This window comes from Dunckerocampus dactyliophorus, chromosome 10, assembly GCF_027744805.1.
Source record: "Dunckerocampus dactyliophorus isolate RoL2022-P2 chromosome 10, RoL_Ddac_1.1, whole genome shotgun sequence".
Lineage (NCBI taxonomy): Eukaryota > Metazoa > Chordata > Actinopteri > Syngnathiformes > Syngnathidae > Dunckerocampus > Dunckerocampus dactyliophorus.
In genome coordinates, this window is record NC_072828.1 from 12,207,531 (window position 1) to 12,226,394 (window position 18,864).

An 18,864-nucleotide genomic window follows, 5' to 3' on the forward strand; every position below is an offset into this window, starting at 1 on the left:
TGACGATGGGAAGGAAGGAAGGAGAGTTGTTTAGCATCACAGCATCGTAACATAACTAAAAACGCACGGATTGCTTACAGGCGCCATCCTCGTCGTAGTTACTGAGGTCCAAGTTGATTGTCCGGCTGAACTCCAAGACGTTGCACCATTGGTCTTTGTTGATGACTTTGTACTTGGATTGCTAGGAATTGGAAACATACATGTCACAGATTTACAGGTGCCACACAAACTCTAAACATGCTAGACCAGATAGCGCAGTTCAGTCCTTTTTGTTACGTTACACAATTTTCCCACCGTGTCAGTGTGTACATGCACGGATGAAGACCGCTGCGACGACAGAGAGGTAGCATCGCAGCGGTCTTCTTCCGCCCACGTAAACAGTGGAACACCAACAAAACAATGTACAAGCGGCAGCACGCAGTGATACGAACGGAGAGAAAATAGCGCTGATTGAGAGGTCTGACTCTTTTTGGTGAACTGTTTTGTGATGCAAACGCATGATTCATCTGAACTCGTATTGTTTCGAGAAGCAAAACGCTTAACTAAAGAGACCCCAGCAACTACTTTCCTCCACAACGAAAACCGGCCAGAACTCGGGTCACAGGACAAAGTAGGGGGGAAAAGTGAGTGTTGAGGTACTACACTGCTGATGGGGATGTTATACAACTTCATGTCAAAATATCTTAGCTATCCCTTTAAGTCTTGGGGGAGGTCTGCCCCTGAATGAGTGCTCTTGTTTGGAAGCTGCAGCACTGCAGGCAGCCTACATGGTTTGGTGGTTTATGATGAAAAAGAGGGTGAAAAACACAGAGAAGTACATTTCCACATGGGAAGGATGGGTACTCACTGATTTAAAGGTCCCCTATTATGCAAAAGTGACTTCTTAAATGATGTTTGTAATATGTGTCCGTAGAGTTGATCATGAGCACCAAACTGAGAATAATCTATCATCTCCCTCACTTGTTGGCTTTTGAAGTTTGGCTTTTCATGGCGTCATAAATGAAAAACCTCCTTCCTCACGGACACGAAGCCGCTTCTGACCCACCCCAAGCAAGATGAGCCGACCCCTGTGTCTGCCCACCACTACACAGAGGACAGCTTTGTTAAAAAAAAAAAAAAAAAATGCTCTGCCAACTATGTCAGTCATCTACAGACGTGACTCTAAGTTTGATCATTTGTTGTTTCCTCACCGAATCGGTTAACTGGGCATGATATTGCTGTTAAAATGTGACCCTTATGCGGGCACTGTAGCTTTAAGATTAGCAGCTTAGAAGTACAGAGTGCAGGTAGCCTACCACTAAATTGAAATACAAATCAGAGTTTTCATTAACTAATGCACAAATTGCATCCTTGGACATCGTACCTCTAGAAATTGATTAAAAACAGGAAAGAGGGGCCACGTCTTCCCCAGCAGAAGCCCCAGCATGCACTTGGCCGTGTTCAGGTCCAAACTCCTCTGGTCCTTCTCCTGTTAAAAACACACACTTCATGAAATCAATGCAAAAGTATCAGCCAAACAAATGATAAAAAACTGGATGTCATTGACGACAGGCGAGTGTGCACACTCACCCTTGCAAAGTCAAAGGCATATCTATAAATGAGCTTGAAGCTGGTGCCGTCGTTGAGGACAGATCGCAAGTAGTCCAACGTGTTCCTCAGCCTCTCAGTGGAGTCGCAGCTAGCGGGGGTAGACAGAGTCCAGGTCAAGACACGCAAAAAAAAATTAAAACACAGCACCATATGTAAATACGTACTGCAGCAAGCTCATGCCTCTCAGCCACTCCTGTAGGGTGAAGTAGCCCATACTCTGAGCATCCAGCTTCCACGCCAGAACCAGCATTACCACCTGACATACACAATACAGTCATTGGGGCTCAAGTTATCTTACAGTATCTGACAAAAGTCAGCACAGTCCTCACATGTCAGCAAGCATTTTTTATTATAACTTGTCAAGGGACAATACTCGAGAGTGTAAACGTGGATATACTTTAGTCATTGTTCAGCATCTACAGCGGTATACATTTACTATCCACTGAAAGTACTAATGAAATAGCTGGCAACACAAGTGAGTAGCAAGATAACTGTGTTTTGTCCTGCCATGGTGGTGGTAGCATCATGGTCTGGGGATGCAAAAGTGCTGTCAGCACTGGAGAGCTGCGGTTCATTTAGGGGGACATGAAATCCAACATTCTGAATAATGGCATAGTCCCCTCCATGGCGGTTTTCTAACATAAGGAGTCCAAACACACCTCCAAGATTCCTTGCTGAGGAATCTGAAGGTGATGGAGAGGACAAATATATTTCCTCCAGACCTGAACCCAATTGAGCACCTGTGGAGGAATCCTAAAAGGTAGATGGAAATAAGGTGGGGGAGAGCAAGGAGTCCAACATCCACCAGCTCCACCAGCATTGTGATCGTGGAGGAGGGGAAGAGGATTCCAGTAACAACCTGTGCAGCTCTGGTGAGCACTAAGGCAGTGCAAGATAACAATTCACACCAACAACACAATTTAGATATGTTTCCTGTGAGTGAATGTACTCGCTTGTGTTGCCAGCTATTTGACTATACTGGCTGTGCTTTGACACATTTTCAGTGCATAGTCACTTTATGCAACTGTACATACTCTACACTGACTATAAGTTTACTTTCTATAGTATTATCCGCTCCCATGATAGAATAAAACACTTGCTGAAATGTGAGGGCTGTAGACACATTTGTAGCAGTAAGGTTCATAAATACACAAGACTTGATGGAAAATGTCCTTTGTAGCAGCAAAAATATATTAGTGGGAAGCAGCTTACATTCTCTGGTTCCACTCCTATGTCCTCACAGAACTTCTCCATCCCCTCTGGTCCCACCACATCATCACAGCCTATTAGAAACAGACAAGGGTGAAGTCACACGACCGCAACCATTAGGCTCACCTACCTTTACCAGCGGTAAAGAAAAAAAAAAAATCACCTGCATATTCGTAGAACCATTCCAAGCATCTTTTGTTGGAAAATGTCTCCTCGTCATGGATTAGTGGCGAGTCAATTTTTCTGAAAACAGACGGCGACAGTTGGGATGTTTATATCAGAGGTCCCCAACCTTTTTGAGCCCAGGGACCAGCTCACATACTGTTCTGAGTTGGCGGTGTGGGCTAACGTTGCAGTAATCAAATACAGTAATCTAATGCTTTATTGATTGTTATTTGCTGATGTGTAAAAGACAAAGAAAAGTATAACATCAAATTAAAACCACAAAACGGATACTGACTCAACCTTGGTATGATAATAGCGTGGTTTGATGTGTGTGGGTGACAAGTGCAGTGTGTTTTTACCAGATTGGATGGAATGGCAACAATGTCTTCAATTCTCCATGCACACAACAAACACAAGCGGTTTGGCTCGATAAGCGACGTGATCATATGCAACCAACTTTGACCCCAATGTGACATTCCGATATCAACTGCTTGCATTTACTAAATGTTGCGTCCTTAAATGTACCCCAGTGTGCATGTTCACATGTATGACTGTAGAAGTGTATGACTGCAAAAAGACGCAAAAACCCACCTGTCCTGGCGACTCTTCTTGGCTGACATGTCATCTCCAGCCGTGGGTCTCCTCTTTTTCCTAGGAGGCATAGCTCTAGAGCAACAAGCTAGGAATGATGCAAACAAAAAAAAATCATTAACATCAGGTGCAAGAACCACATGTATGACTTTATTGATGTTAATCATAAATTACCTGACGTGTGGCTGTCCTGTCCAACGTCCTCGGTTAGGTTCTATCACAAGAGATGTTTGTAAACAACAAGCAGGCACATACAAACAGACCGCACATGCTGGGATGTAATCATGCATTTACCAGCCTGTGCAACGTGTGGTGGATCTTATGGATGCTGGCCAGTGTAGTCAAGTGGGAATTCAGCTGAAAATCTGGATGCACAAAAAACAAGGAAGCCAATTTAATAAGCAGCAGGCTTATAAGCAAGCAACAGACGAAGTCTAGAAGCATTCTTGCTCCCCCCCCCCAGCTTGTGCACGGAACTCATCCGTATGCGGGCTAAAGTACAAGGCTGCACGACGGTGACGTCACCGTGTCGTCAAAACTACTGAGACATCCATCGGCAATGACTAAACTGTCAATAGATGTGATTACTTAGCTTAAGAGAGCCACAGGGTGATGTCTTACACGAAATAGGGAGTGACTCTTGACATGACTCGACAGCAAAACTCCCCCCCCCTTCCCAAAAAAAAACAATGTTTATTTGAAGGTGCATGCAAAGCTTGTCGTCAAATGTCATCTGTGCATTGAAAAGCTGTAATCAACGGTGCTCGATGGTTGATTTAATCCCCCCACACAAAAAAGCGAGCTAGCACTAGCTGCATACCTAAAATAGCAATGCAAGACGCGCAACTTGCACGGAGTTTACAAAGTATCAAAGCGAGGTGTGTTGTTGGGATTTGTAGTCCATTTCCGCCATAATCTATGCTGACCGGACCGATCATCTTCATAAGGCTGAACTACAACTCCCAGGCCACGGGAAAAAGTCAAGCGTTTCTTTCCAAGCCATCTGCCCCCAACATTCGCCTCAACTGATTGCAAGCGTTTTTGCATTTATTTAAAATCATAACGTCGATTGGATACTACGCGCCACGTCTCAAGTTAGCATGGATGCACAGATGTATGATTAAAAATGGCGTAGAGGCGCTTGGCCAATGCAGCTAAGCGGGGCAAAACCAAAGATGTTAACTCAACTGCGTCACAATTTTCACTCTCTAAATCCACGCAGTTGGCCACAAATTTGACCTATTTCCACAGTGGTCACGTTCCACCCGTAAAATCGAAACGCCTTGCTAGGTCGTCAGTGAATACGATATGATCGCAACGCAGACAGATTAGCATTGCATAGCTTCAGATTTTAAACATACATCGGCTGCAATCGAACAGGAAAAACTGTGACGTTGCACGTAATTATACCTTCGCCAAAAGTGCAGTATACAATTACAGCATTGCATGTCAAATATAGTTCCATTTAGACTGTACACGTTCTTTGTTGTCACTGGCAAATACAAAGAGCCCGACATAATAGCAGGAAATTCATCAAATTCTGCAAAGCTAGTGAGATAAACCAATGCGGCTTGGTAATGACTATTTCTATTTGTCTTCGAAACGCCTCAAGGCGTGATTAAAAGACTGTAACGTTACTACTTACTGGCCGCATCAGAGTGCATCTTTATGAAACATACAACTGTCTGTGGGAAGTCCGCAGACCGGCCAATGGGCGGAGCTCCTTCACGTAAACCACGCCTTAAAGGCCCATGGTTGAAACCGGTCGGCTCGATTTCCGCCTTTGCTCTCTTTCCATTGGCTACGCAAGCCGTCTTGTAAAAGTGTTTAGGTCGCGAACATGTTGAGGCCACGCCCCTGCGCGAATGCGATTGGCCAGTTCATCCATTGGTCTACTTTTGTTAATAAAAGCGTCAACGACAATATTTCCTTCTGTGCGCGTGAAACCAGCACACGACGTGAATGTGATTGGTTGGTTCAGTCACAAGACGACCACCCACCTTGCGCAGTCTGTCGCCGTTGTTTTAGTGGTGCGTTTGAGGACGTGCAGTAACGCCGAAAACTTAACATTCTTTGTCCCTCAGACCACAGATCTTCAATGTAGTTTAGCAAAAAAAAAAACAACAACAAAATTTCACTGTTCGGCTAGCAAATGTATTTTGAATAATAGTAAATATGTGTTGTAACATCTTAACGTAAAACGTGTATACATCTACATTGTTAGGGATATATAACGTTATGGAAGTAATGCTAATGTGTGGGGCTTTGAATGTAACACGAATTAATGTTGTGTTTCTACCCTAGAATCTGTTAATTTGGCTACTTCAGATTCAGATATTATGAATATACTCTTACACCCACGGAAGGAGAGGTTCCGCAAGTCCTTCATACCGACCGCTGTCAGGCTCTACAACACCTGCACCCCCTGAACCATGTTGTAGTCAATATGGTTTCTTTACACTGTTCTCTTTACTTGTCTTGCTTGCTTGCTGCTGTAACAAGTAAATTTCCCCGCTGTGGGATAAATAAAGTACATACATACATACATACATACATACATAATAATATTGTGTATTGTGTAAGATGGTTTTACAAATGATTTGAAGATTTTTTTTCTTTTTGTCTCCTAAAAAATACAAACAAGTAAAATTGCATGGAAGATATTGTATGTCTGGATATTGCTTATTATTTATTATTTGTTTTAAGATATGATACCCTTTCAGTTTATAATAATGAATACCTAACTGAACAATATAACAACTGAACAATGTAACTTAGCTGCATCTTATAAAAAAAAATATATAATAAAATATACTAATTGAACAGTCATATAGTTATGGAAGTTGTAACGTGAATATCCTTGCCTCTGAGAGATTTTCAATTGCTACGTTATGTATCAAATAGAAACTTGTCCCTGATCTTCGGATATGAGGATCGTCTTCAATACATCTATTTATAGTAAATACTGTCTGGGCCGGGTTCTGTTATAGACTATAATGGCATGAATGCATATTACAATATGCCATGATTTAGTTGCGGGAACCTGTGAGAATTTTGCATACGTCAGTAATTGATGAATTATGCCTTTTGTATGTTTGCTCAAAGTGGGTGGAGTCACAAAGAATGACCAGGGAGGAGAAGTGTTAAGGCACACAGTTGGGAAAAGTGTACTCAACTAGTCAGGGAGAACTACATCTAGCAAAAAACTAACAAAAAAAACTCCTCCGCCATGAGTTCTGAAGCACGGGTGAGAAAAGAAAATGCAGTTGGTTCTGTTTCAGCAAACAGGGAGTGGAGGGTGCGTTTTTAAACATGCACACAAGGTATTACGAACGCAGCCTTATGTGTCGAGTGCATCTTCTCCCCAGTGCTCCTTTAGGGATGGAAATATTCACAGCGAACACGCGAGAGAGGTTTGGAAAGAATGCCAAGAGCAGAGCTTCTGGTACAGAGGTACGCAAATACGCTCATGGTCATATTGGAACGCCATTGCACAAGACGCGGAAGCGGTCGGGTTGAACTAATCCATCAAGCAAATGTGTTTGTTTTCAGTCTTTCTTATGCATCCAACTTCTGAAAACATTTCCATATGGGGGCATGTTGCAACATGATAGCTATAGTGCCCTATTTAGTTACTTCTTGTTTGTCGCACACTACGGAAATGTGATCTTTGACTTTGTTTTAAGATAGCCCGTCTAATCATGTACTGTATTTACTTTCATTCCATAAACCACAAGTATCAATGCTCTCAGTGTTTTCAAGGACTTCAGTGAATCTCACTCTCACACTGTGTTGTCCCTTTGTTTTTGCATGCAGCTCTTCCCTTCTCTTTGGGCAGCGTGGCCATCACAGGGGCTCTCATCTACAATGGTAAAAGGCATGAAATACAGCAATTATTAGTCATGATGACACCGCTTTCACTAATTCATTGCATTTCTGTGCAGATATTTGGAAAAAGTCAAAGCGATTTGGCCCTTTTCCCAAACTAGCAGGTGCGTGACTTCTATTAGTAAGCAGTCCGTTCTTTTAAGAATGCAAATATGTTTGTCAGTGGCTGGAATCCTCGGTTATGCAGTGGGGAAGGCGTCCTATGTTAGTACCTGTCGTCGCAAGTTCCAAGAGCTCGGGATTGAACCGGCGTTTGGACCCTGGTCTGGTCCTGGACACAGATCCTGTCAACATGTGTGTGAAGAGTGTAAGAAAAACACAGAAGCCACACCTGCACATTAAGGGACAATGCAAGAGGTACAGTTGCCATCTTTTGTTAAGTAATTCAAGAATGCAAATTTAGTGTCTGAACTAGAAAATGAAAATATGCACCACAAAAAGTCAGCTAAGCATTTTTGTATGTTTTACAAATGTAATTTGTGTGTATTACTCTACAGTACATTTTCTGCTTCACTGAAGGGTTCTCAACATGGACAAGGCAAGCAATATCTCATGAGTCTCAAATGCCTAATAATGACTTGGTTTGATCTTTTACTGTATGTGGTGTTCATTCTTAAAAATAAACAGCACGTATCACTAGCAGTGGAAGATGCAGTCATTTCACTTGGTGTATAAATATGGTATCATTAGGTTTTGTAGTGCATTTGTTTATATTGTGTTCATCTTGGTGGTTAATGAATACAAAATAAATACATTTAATGTCAATCCACGTTAATATCATTATTGGTTAATTAGTTTAAGTAATTCGAACATTCAAACGTACTGCAAGCATTTTATCCTGCCTCTTCCTGTTTTAAATACGGGCTACGCCAATTTACCACAGGCACATGCACTATGGTAGTTAATTATGTTTGTTGTAAGGTAAAGATAACGATTTGGCTACTAAAGTTGCTGCTCCGATCGATCGGCCACCGATCCGAATCGTCCGATTTCAGTGAAAAAGCACTTGATTAACATATGCTGATAAATGCCTTTCATTGCCGATTAAAAAAGTCGATCACCTCTGGCTCGCGCTATTGCAGAATACAGCCTGTCTGCCATGTGGAACGTACCTGTGGTTTGTGAGAGTGATATCAATTTTGCACCCTGCAAAACATGCCACAAAAAATATCTCGCCAGGGTAGCACGTTTAAAAAGCTTTCATTTTAATACGGCATTTGAAGAGCAAACACTTGACGGCGTACGGTGAGTTTACAAGGCTCACAATGTGTTCATCAGGCAAAGGGCAGCTAATGTAGCCAAGGCTGGACAACACTCGCTCGTATGTGCGTGACAGTCAGAAGTCTAAAGCAAATAAACCGAAAAATAATTGAATTAATCAGACTCGATGACCAGCCTCTCTCAGCGGTGGAAGACACCGGGTTTGCCAACTGCTCTCTCACTTGGCGTCCCGCTGCATGAAATATGGAAGTCCTGCTCGAGTGCCATCAAACTATGTACTCTCACATCCAAACTCTTCTTAAAGAAGGCGTCTCATCCTCTAAGTTTCACCAGTGACACATGTTCTCTTGAAAAAATAAGTCAAATATCCTTTTGGGGACTTTATGGTTCCCTTTTTCACATCATAGTAGGGAATTCTGCGCCCCATGGAAAAAAAAAAAAAAAATCACGTCGGTTCCCCCGCCCCCTTTTTTATTTTATAATAATTATCTATTTATTGGGCCACCTAGCAGTTAGGAGACCTTGGAATAATCCTAACTTTTCCCTCTTATACGGTACCCCTGGCCAATAGCACTCGTAAATAAATAAAAACATTTACACTAAATCTATGGGATTGGTGTCTGTATCGGACAATTTCACTCATGGATGATCGGTACCAGAATCGGCAGCATTAAACCTCGTTTTCATCCCTAAACGTTAGGTACCATTGAATGTATAGCCACTGGGGTGTCACGATACACTCAGTTCACAAAGACGAGATGATACACGATATTGGGTTCGCAAGAACAAGACGATACATGATACTGGGTTTACGAGAATGAGATGAGGCAATATTTAACATTACTTTTAAGAAAACTACAATGACAAAACATATGAGCGGACAAACAAACTTTTTTATTTAACTAAGTCAAGGCAATGCAGGTACATTTTGAAATACTGTATATGTCACTAAATTGTGACCACAGATCTCGCCTATGTATGATGTGTGTTTGGAAGCCTCAATACTATTATTAATGAAGAAACACACCCACTTAACCCTTTATCTTCTAATACATCATCACCGATAAGCCTGGCTTTCATTTTTATACTGACTTGGAGCGTTAGTATCACCGGTGATCGTAGAGTTGGCACTCAGCCAAATGTAATGTAACCGCTCAGTGATTAAGGGTGAAGACAAGTCAGAACATCTACGTGTTTTAATCTGACAAATCTTAATAATAATATCTTGCTCAAATGTAGAATCACTACAGCTTCTGCTTGGACACTAACATGGCAGCAGCTGCTCAACTACGATGGAAAAAAACAGCCGCACATCACTCGCCGACGCTGAGAACACAGAGGTACGTTGGATTGCAAGAATCGTAGTGTGTGCAGAGCGCTTAATGCTTTGTACACTGCCACTTCCATATTACATGTGTTGCCATTCACAGAAGAGATGCCATAGTTCAAAGTTTGATTGGCCACCCTGGCCAGCCTGTTCAATGAGACAGCTTTTCTCTAAATGAGAAAATTGTTATGTTTTAATCTCACAAGATCTCGTGACACGCCAAAAACCACACAATCAGTACATTTTCATGCACTAAATTAGTCAAATTAATCAGCCATTAGTCTGAAATAATTTGATTTCTCCATTTTTCCCACCTCAGTGTGAGATCCCTGTTTATATACGCTATTGCCACTGCGATTATTGGCCATACACTGTGTGCTTCCCAAAATGCTAGGTGGCACTTATGCTCTTTTTAGTGCTGATGGGGATGTCATACAACTTCATGTCAAAAAAATCCAAGCTATCCCTTTATGGGAGAAAAAAATCCAAACCGACGTGGCCGTTTGTGAAAAAGTGATTGCCCCTTAAAACCTATTAACTGTTTGGGTCACCCTTAGCAGCAACAACTGCAATGAAGCATTTGCGATAACTTGCAATGAATCTCTTACAGCGCTGTGAAGGAATTTTGACCCACTCATCTTTGCAGAATTGTTGTAATTCAGCTACACTGGAGGGTTTTCGAGCATGAAGCGCCTTTTTAAGGTCATGCCACAGCATCTCAATAGGATTCAGGTCAGGACTTTGACTAGGCCACTCCAAAGTCTTCATTTTGTTTTTCTTCAGCCATTCAGTGGTGGACTTGCTGGTGTGTTTTGGATCATTGTCCTGCTGCAGAACCCAAGTTGGTTTCAGCTTGAGGTCACAAACAGATGGCCGGACATTCTCCTTCAGGATTTTTTGGTTGACAGCAGAATTCATGGTTCCATTTATCACAGCAAATCTTCCAGGTCCTGAAGCAGCAAAGCAGCCCCAGACCATCACACTGCCACCACCACATTTTACTGTTGGTATGATGTTCTTTTTCTGAAATGCAGCATTACTTTTACGGCAGATGTAATGGGACACACCCCTTCCAAAACATTCAACATTTGTCCCGCCAGACAAGTATTTTCCCAAAGGTCTTGGGGATCATCAAGATGGTTTCTGGCAAAATTGAGACAAGCCTTAATGTTCTTTTTGTTCAGCAGTGGTTTTCGTCTTTGAACTCTGCCATGCAGGCCGTTTTTGCGTAATGTCTTTCTTATGGTGGAGTCATGAACACTGACATTAACTGAGGCACTTGAGGCATGCAGTTCTTTGGATGTTGTTGTGGGGTCTTTTGTGACCTCTTGGATGAGTCGTCACTGCGCTCTTGGGGTAATTTTGATTGGCTGGCCACTCCTGGGAAGGTTCACTGGTGTTCCATGTTTTCACCATTTATGGATAATGGCTCTCACTGTTTTTCACTGGAGTACCAAAGCTTCAGAAATGGCTTTATAAACCTTTCCAGACTGATAGATCTCAATTAATTATTATTATCTCAATTAAATTATGTTTTAACGGGGGGGGGGATCACTTTTTCACACAGGCGCATGTAGGTTTGGATTTTTTTTCTCCCTTAATAAAATATTTCATTCAAAAACTGCATTTTATGTTCACTTGTGTTGTCATTGACTAATATTTAAATTTGTTTGATGATCTAAAACATTTCAGCGTGATAAATATGTAAAAAAAAAAAAAAAAGAAATTGGGTAGGGGGAACACACGTTTTCGCACCACTGTATTAGCTTGAACAGCTACTAGCAATGTCCATCCAGCGAACATTTAGCAATTTCTACACAATCATGACCCATTTGGTCACAATTAATTCCGGGTTACACCCTGCCATGGAGACTGGAACGCCGGCTCCTCTCCATTAGCACACACATGCAAGAGAAAGGATTAGTTTCCAATTGCATAATCTAGGTATTTTAATCTGACTTTTAAAAAGATAAACAAGCTAGTTTTATGCCAATTCATGGAATGTTTTTTTGTGTGTGCATGTAAACAAACGTACAGTGACTCCAAATTGTCGGTTGCTTGAGATTGCGTTTGTGTGTGTGCATGTGCTACAGATGTACGCGTACACAAGACAGCAGTGAGTGACAGCCATGAACACCAGATATTTGACTTGGGCCAAAAGAAAAAATCCAACACATTTTTATTCAGTTTAAATTATAATTGTGAAAAATATAGATTTTTTTTGTACAATTTGTTCTATTAAACCACTATTGCTAACACAGGCTAGCTGGTGGAGGTGTTCTTATATTTTTTGTAATTTGGAGCAAATTGCTTAAAGTGTCTGACTTTATTTCTACTTAAATTTACCTTAACAGAAAATGAATAACCGCAGGAGTAAAATTGGGATGTATTACCATACATTACATTGATAATACAAAGGCAGTGGAGTTTAGAGCATGTAAGATAATCATTTTATATTAATCAGGCTTCCAATATCCTGCACAGGCACATAGTACTGCACATCCATCATTGCAGTTGTAAGAAAAAAGACTTGCATGCTCCATGTTGAGTAAAATAAACCACATAAATATTAAACATTTCATATAATGCATATTTAATAAATAACCACACATTATGTTGGCAGCAATTAAATTTCAGCAAGGAAACATCCTTCCTATTGAAAGAGGTGAAATTCCCATTACAATTCCCATATAGCCAGGGCACTCCATGAGATGGCGTCATCGCGACGTCATCAAGGTTAGCTACCGCAAAATAACAACAGAAGAAGAAAAAAGCGGAAAGGATTATATAATAGAATGTACTTATTTATTTCTAAATGAATGTACAGTAAGTTGCACGGCCCACGTTACATACTCCGGTACAGTAGGTAGCGCTATGCAGTGTGCACCATGCAACACGCCTTTAAACCAACACAAGAAGAAGAAAAGGCGGAAGTTAGCACACGTCACTGACCCAAAAGCTAACAAAAGTGTTGTGTGACGTTTTTATTGTTGCGTTTGTACTTATTCGCCACAAGTGTGACGTGTGTTAAAGAAACAGAATTAAAGCTCTTTTACGCTGAGATAAACTCAACGGAGGTTCTTAAATTAGCCTTTTAGTGTGCTTGTTTTACTTACCCGCCACAGAAAAGAGGACGCCGAGGTTAGCAACACTTCGTGAACAGAGAGCTAGTGCGATTGTGTAGAAATGTGCAAAGTCCAAATGTTCAGAGCGTTGATGGAGCAGCGACTAAATGCTGCAGTTGAAGAGATATGTGGACTGTTTGAAAGAATCGTAACAGAGTACGAGGCGGAACTTTCTCGAACAAAAGAGGAGAAAGAGCGACAGCGGGAAGTACTGGAGGCTGTCCTCACGCCTAGCGCACACAAAGCAGGTTTGTACACTTTTCCCTACCTCATCGTGTGACATAATTTACTTTAAATTTACTTTAAATAACTACACACAACGAACTTTTTCCACCGTACATTTTACCGGTCTTTTTTTTTAAATAAGCTTTTGTTACAAACATGAATTTGTGGTATGGAATATGGTTATGAAAATAGCTCTGCAAAGCATTCAAAATAATGCAACCAAAGTACTGCTGAGTTTACTTAATTACACAACATGACCACCAATCTTGATTGTCTTTTGTAACAAACCTCTGAGTGAGTTCCCCAAAAAAGAACCAAATCTAAAGTATACAGTACCGTTTGATTACTGTATTTTGTACTATATTTCACCTCCGAAATCTGAATAGAGAGTAAAGCATTACAATTTGAACAAACTGTAAAATCCTGCCTCATGTTCTATTGGAGCTGCCACGGCTATGTCAACTTGTTGAACCCTCAAATGATAAAGTGAAAGTTCTTTTGGTTAAAGACAAGCTTCTTTGTAATCTCAGCAGATAAACGGTTTCGCCTCTCATCCATTATGTTTGAGGAACAGCTGAAAAGTCTCTGGCAGTCCACACTTGAGCATGGAGCACAGAGAAACCTGGCTGCAACAGCAGCCAGTGAGGGATTCTGTAGCGTGTGCCCTCCAGTACTGGGCTGTCTGACCTGAGAATGGTTTGTTCTGAGAGGTAGTTCTGCACCTCAGTGGCAGCTGAAGATGAGGTGGCAGATCTGGTTTCAACTTCACTCTTCCAAAATCTCATCAAAGTTGCTTCCGATGTTGCTGTTGGCTGCTGCTGGGCTTTGACGTGGGGCTCTCCTCACTGGCTCTTCATCAGGTGTGTCACTGCTGGCTCTGCTGGGCCTGACCTTCTCTGTGATCTCAATGAGCGAGTCTTTGGCATGCTTCTGGTTGGCTGGACTTGTGAAATACCTCTAAATATGAATCAAATCATCATTAAATCATACAAAGATTATACAAATGGCATTATGGCAAAATAGGATGCAAAAGGACTTGCCTGTCTTTGTATCTTGGATCCGCTAAAGTGGCGATGTAGTAGAGTGGCTCTGTCTCAACATGGTAGAAGCGCCTGTTTAGAGCTTCTATGAGAGTGCTCTTCCTAGTCTTGATTCCTGTGTCATTCTTCTCGAGAAAGAATGCGCTTCAGCATTGTGATTGCAGGTATCACATCAGCACACATTGCAGTATCTGCACTCACTGCCCTTGTGACCTCTTCAAATGGTGCCAAGACAATCACAGTCTTCTCTACAGTCAAGAGTAGAGGGAAGGTTGTGCTCACTTGCATAGGGACTGAGAGGACATTTTGCTCCAGGAGGCTTTGTAGCATGCACTGAGTGCTATTCCATCTTACTGACACATCCTCCTGCAGGCACTTTATTGGCATTTTAAGGTCAACCTGGATGTCTTGGAGGCGTGAGTAGGCCTGGGGGGGATGCTTAAAATGACCTACAATTTTCCTTGCAATAATCAAAGTGGCATTCACGCTGTGTTGAGAGAATAGACCCTCATGTACGATAAGGTGAAGCATGTGGGTGATGCAGCCAGGGATGCAACTAATGATTATTTTAATAACCGATTCATTGGTTGATTTATTTTTTGATGAATCAGATAAAAAAAAACAACACATTTTTAATGTCCACCTCCTTATTAAAAAATAGAAGACGTGAACTGACAGAGTAAATAAGTGCACAAACACCAGGTTGCCACTTTAATATTATTTCAAAATAATGTTAAATAATAAAAAATCTAAATGTTTGTCAGATAGCTTCAGTAAAACAAGAAATGCACACAGATATACGATCGTGATCATTTTCTTAGCTTGTTGTTTCAATTAATGGAGTAATTGGTTAGGCCAGTGGTTCCCAAACTTCTTCAGACATTTGACCTGAAGCCATGTACCCCCTACTCAGGCACCCTTAAACATACACGTTTTTATCTTTATTAACTTGAAATATTGAACATAATTAATTGGTTAATTAATTTTATAGTAATTCCGGGTCAAAAATGTGCATATCTTGTTTTGGCTAAAACACGGAGATAATAGGTCTGCTTTCATGGACGACTAAGGAAATAAAAAAATATTCACATTTTAGAGGCTGAAATCAGAGTATATTTACATATTTAAATTAAAAAAACGATTAATCGATTACCAAAATAGTTTCCATTAATTGGGTAATCGATTAACCATCGATTGTTTCATCTACAGCTTTACGCATGTTGCTAGCATTATCTCTTTAAAATCACATGTACACGTTTATCTATTTTCCATCCTTTCATCATTTCCTCAATAGCTTGTTTCACGTGTTCAGCTGTAAGAGAGCGGCGGGAGGCGTTAGCGTGCAGTATAGCGGTTACGAGGTTGAAAGAGGAATCAATCCAGTGGGCAGTAAGGCTCAGCAGTGACATCGGGCAAACATCACAGCTCCATATGTTGGTTGCAAATGAAATAGCGTTCACTGATCTTGTTGCACAGCTCAGGTAGTGCCGTGTCTGAAATGTAGTGGCGAGAAGGGAGTTCGTACCTTGGCTCCAAAAAGTCCAACAGACGACGAAAGTCAGTGTTTTCCACAACAGAAAGCGGTTGATCGTCTAATGTGTTGTAATCAACAAGCCTCTGTGTTATGTTTTTGGACTTGTCGCCATTTCAAGGTAGCTTGTCTTTTCTTCGAAATGCCTCCGCCAGTATTTGTTGTTGTGGCTTCGCTGTCTTCTTCGTGTAAATATCGTACTCGGTCAGGTGATTCCTTTTTAAGTGACGAATCAAATTAGTAGTATTAAAGTGAGCCCTACTGTTCCCTCTTTGAGAAACATCCAGTTTACAGATCTTGCAAGTTGCTGTTTTGTTATCGTTGTGTTCCAGTGAATAGTATACCCACAACACGGACATGACTGCATGGTGGTGTTGTGTTTTGTTCTTCTTGCGGGTGGCGGGAGTCGAGTGGCAACCCGCTTTGAGGTGCATTACCGCACCCACCATGTTGGAGTATGGCCTAGAGTTAAGTATGCAGCAACCGGATCGGCCCGAACTTGTGGCGGAAGCCGATTTTATCTGATCTTCAAAATACGGTGTATCTGCAGCCGATCCCGAAGATTGGCTCGAGACATCTCTAGAAAGCAGACATCTACTTTCACAAGTTAAAATGACCAAATAATTATCCTATTGTATAATACCTTTTTAAAATTGACTCAATTGTTTTATAGATATAAAAATTCTAAATCTCAATAAACAAAAATGTTGTTTAGACATGCTTAAATTAACTTTACATGTTTTTAATGTTTAAACACTAACTGTTGTATGCAAATCAGGGGAAAAAGACTTGTCATATGTCACAACCTTTGGAAGCACACCTCTTCTGGTTATTGAACATGTGGAGAGCCAACAGCTAGAATAAGAACTGCATGCTCAAATAACATCTGATTGTGTTCTATGTTGTTCTGCAGACATCCAGCAGGTGTCAGTGGAGAGTCAAGAAGAGGTTCCCTCTGAGCATCAGGAGTGGAGCACCAGTGTGTGGCAGGAGGAGCCAGAGCCCCCCCACATTAAAGTGGAAGAGGAGGAAGTGGCCACCAATCGGGATGGGGAGCAGCTTCAAGGGCTGGACGAGGCTGACATCACCGAGTTTCCGTTGACTGGTGTCCCTGTGAAGAGTGAAGATGAAGACAAAGCTCAGTCTTCACAGCTTCAGCACAGTCAAAGTGAGGAGAACAAAGGGGCGGAGCCCCTAACCCAACCCATGACAACAGGAGCTGCTGGAGAGCACTGTGGAAGACCACAGGCAGACAGCCACTTTGCCCCACTTTCAGATATGGATGACATGATGTCACACTCTTCTGAGACCGATCACAGCGACGACACCAAAGAACCTGTTGAGAGTAACAACAACACACACTTTATCTGCACAGAATGTGGCAAATCGTTTGGCAAGATGAAAAATTTGAGGCGACACATGAGTACACATATTCAACGCAGCGACGCAGAGTTCAGTTGCCCAGAATGTGGCAAAATGTTTCCCATCAAGAGGAACTTGAATCGACACATGATGACACACACTGGAGTTAGACCGTATGCTTGCTCTGTTTGTGGTAACAAGTTCTCGAGAAGTCACCACTTGAAAAGACACATGAGGCTACACACCGGGGAGAAGCTTTTCCCCTGTTCGGTTTGTACCAAAACATTCTCACACAGGTACAACTTGGTGACACACATGAGAACACACAATCAGCAGCAATCTCTCCCCTGCTTGATGTGTGCTAGGGGATTCTCCAAAAAGTCCCATTTGGAGAGACACATCAGAACACACACTGGGGAGAAACCGTTTAGTTGTACTGTGTGTGAAAGAAGGTTCACACGCAAAGAACACATTAAGTTACACAAGTGTTCCGGTGATAAAAACAGTACTTGAAGGTGTGGGACTCACATTTAATTACTTGAGATGAATGATAGCAATTTTTTAGCATCTAGCATTTTGTAGTCCAATGAACACAGCATCTCTCTAAGCTACAATGCTGTTTACAGTAATTATAATGTCCCTAATAAAACACATTTTCTCAGACTGAATGAACTAAATGTGTGTAACAACCACTTGTTATAGTTACTGTGTTTAGTTTGTATGACAGCTTTACTTAGCAATCAATGCAATCTACTGTATTATTGAGAGAGAATTAAAACCTTTCACAGGGGTTGACTTAGTAATGACTTCCGTTGGAATTTCTTATGTCTATTTGTGAACTAACAAGGTTGGGATGAATTTTTTTTCCAAGAAATGTACTATAAAGGAGTACGTTTGTAAAAAAAAAAAAAAAAAGTCAAGCCGTGCTACAAATACTAGCAGTAATCTTGTTGCATCACGTGATTTTATTGATATGACTGACTCTGACCCTGACCATGACACAGTAATCGATGTCATGGTGAGGCAGTGGGATGGCAGCATTTCTTCTATTGTTAGTATCAGATCATCAATTAAAAAAAATATATATTTTACTCTTGGGTCGACAGTCTCAATTCCCCCTTCAAATTCAGTGAGTACCCTGTAAAGTGTACTAACATACTATGTAAAATATAAGGCAAAAAAAAAAAACAACCAAGCATTGAAATGTATGCATCTTATCAAGTCTGTAATATATCTGTATATGTATTTATTTAATATCGAATTTACTTGTGCAATATCAGCAGAATCGCATCAAAAATACTTTACTAAAATAAAGAGATAAGCAACATTAAGGAAGAAAAATAAAAATGAAATGCTTAAACTAAATTACCCCAGAACAATAGATTTTAAAAAGCTCTATATTACAGTGTGTGCAATTTGTATTAACATGTATACATTTGAATGCAGACAATACAACAAAAACTAAGTATTTTGGTGGTCTTCATCAAAAGTGTTACTTTAGTGAAGGTTAGTTGTCTGGTTGCGAGCGCGCAAATAGGTGTTGGTTACGTGCGCTGAGAAGTTTCTGTTTCGCAAGTGAAGGTTTGTTGT

General features: G+C 41.1%; 3 protein-coding genes across 9 annotated transcripts in view; 2 read left to right on the forward strand and 1 right to left on the reverse strand.

Annotated features, from left to right (window-relative positions):
* Positions 1-13,270, reverse strand: part of dcun1d4 (DCN1, defective in cullin neddylation 1, domain containing 4 (S. cerevisiae)) — a 14,722-nt gene extending 1,452 nt beyond the window's left edge. The window contains exons 1-12 of one of the 5 annotated variants that reach the window (XM_054788790.1): positions 13,108-13,270; positions 7,656-7,727; positions 7,342-7,417; positions 3,850-3,920; positions 3,730-3,769; positions 3,556-3,643; positions 2,963-3,042; positions 2,803-2,873; positions 1,755-1,846; positions 1,570-1,678; positions 1,364-1,468; positions 79-181 (exon numbers count right to left, since the gene is read on the reverse strand). In XM_054788790.1, coding sequence (XP_054644765.1) covers positions 79-181; positions 1,364-1,468; positions 1,570-1,678; positions 1,755-1,846; positions 2,803-2,873; positions 2,963-3,042; positions 3,556-3,643; positions 3,730-3,769; positions 3,850-3,920; positions 7,342-7,417 — 835 coding nt within the window. In that variant the 5' untranslated portion in view covers positions 7,656-7,727; positions 13,108-13,270. Of the gene's footprint in view, positions 1-78; positions 182-1,363; positions 1,469-1,569; positions 1,679-1,754; positions 1,847-2,802; positions 2,874-2,962; positions 3,043-3,555; positions 3,644-3,729; positions 3,770-3,849; positions 3,921-4,176; positions 4,372-4,965; positions 5,178-5,200; positions 5,280-7,335; positions 7,418-7,655; positions 7,728-13,107 lie in introns of those variants that run through there. The other 4 variants (XM_054788789.1, XM_054788792.1, XM_054788791.1 and 1 more) reach the window with 4 other exon arrangements.
* On the forward strand, positions 6,690-8,188 carry ociad2 (OCIA domain containing 2). Of its 3 annotated transcripts, none has more exons than XM_054788794.1 (6): positions 6,690-6,853; positions 6,924-7,008; positions 7,372-7,425; positions 7,500-7,547; positions 7,607-7,800; positions 7,941-8,188. In XM_054788794.1, exons 1-5 carry the CDS (start codon positions 6,785-6,787, stop codon positions 7,783-7,785), a joined length of 435 nt encoding a protein of 144 aa, XP_054644769.1. In that variant the 5' UTR covers positions 6,690-6,784; the 3' UTR covers positions 7,786-7,800; positions 7,941-8,188. The 3 variants fall into 3 exon arrangements, with proteins under 3 accessions (XP_054644769.1, XP_054644768.1, XP_054644770.1); XM_054788795.1 differs by having other exon boundaries at positions 6,717-6,802; XM_054788793.1 differs by having other exon boundaries at positions 6,690-7,008.
* Positions 12,885-18,765, forward strand: LOC129188374 (zinc finger and SCAN domain-containing protein 2-like). Its single transcript, XM_054788784.1, has 2 exons — positions 12,885-13,364; positions 16,826-18,765. The coding sequence occupies exons 1-2, from the start codon at positions 13,178-13,180 to the stop codon at positions 17,785-17,787; spliced, it is 1,149 nt and encodes a 382-aa protein (XP_054644759.1). The 5' UTR covers positions 12,885-13,177; the 3' UTR covers positions 17,788-18,765.
* The last annotated feature ends 99 nt before the right edge of the window (positions 18,766-18,864 follow it).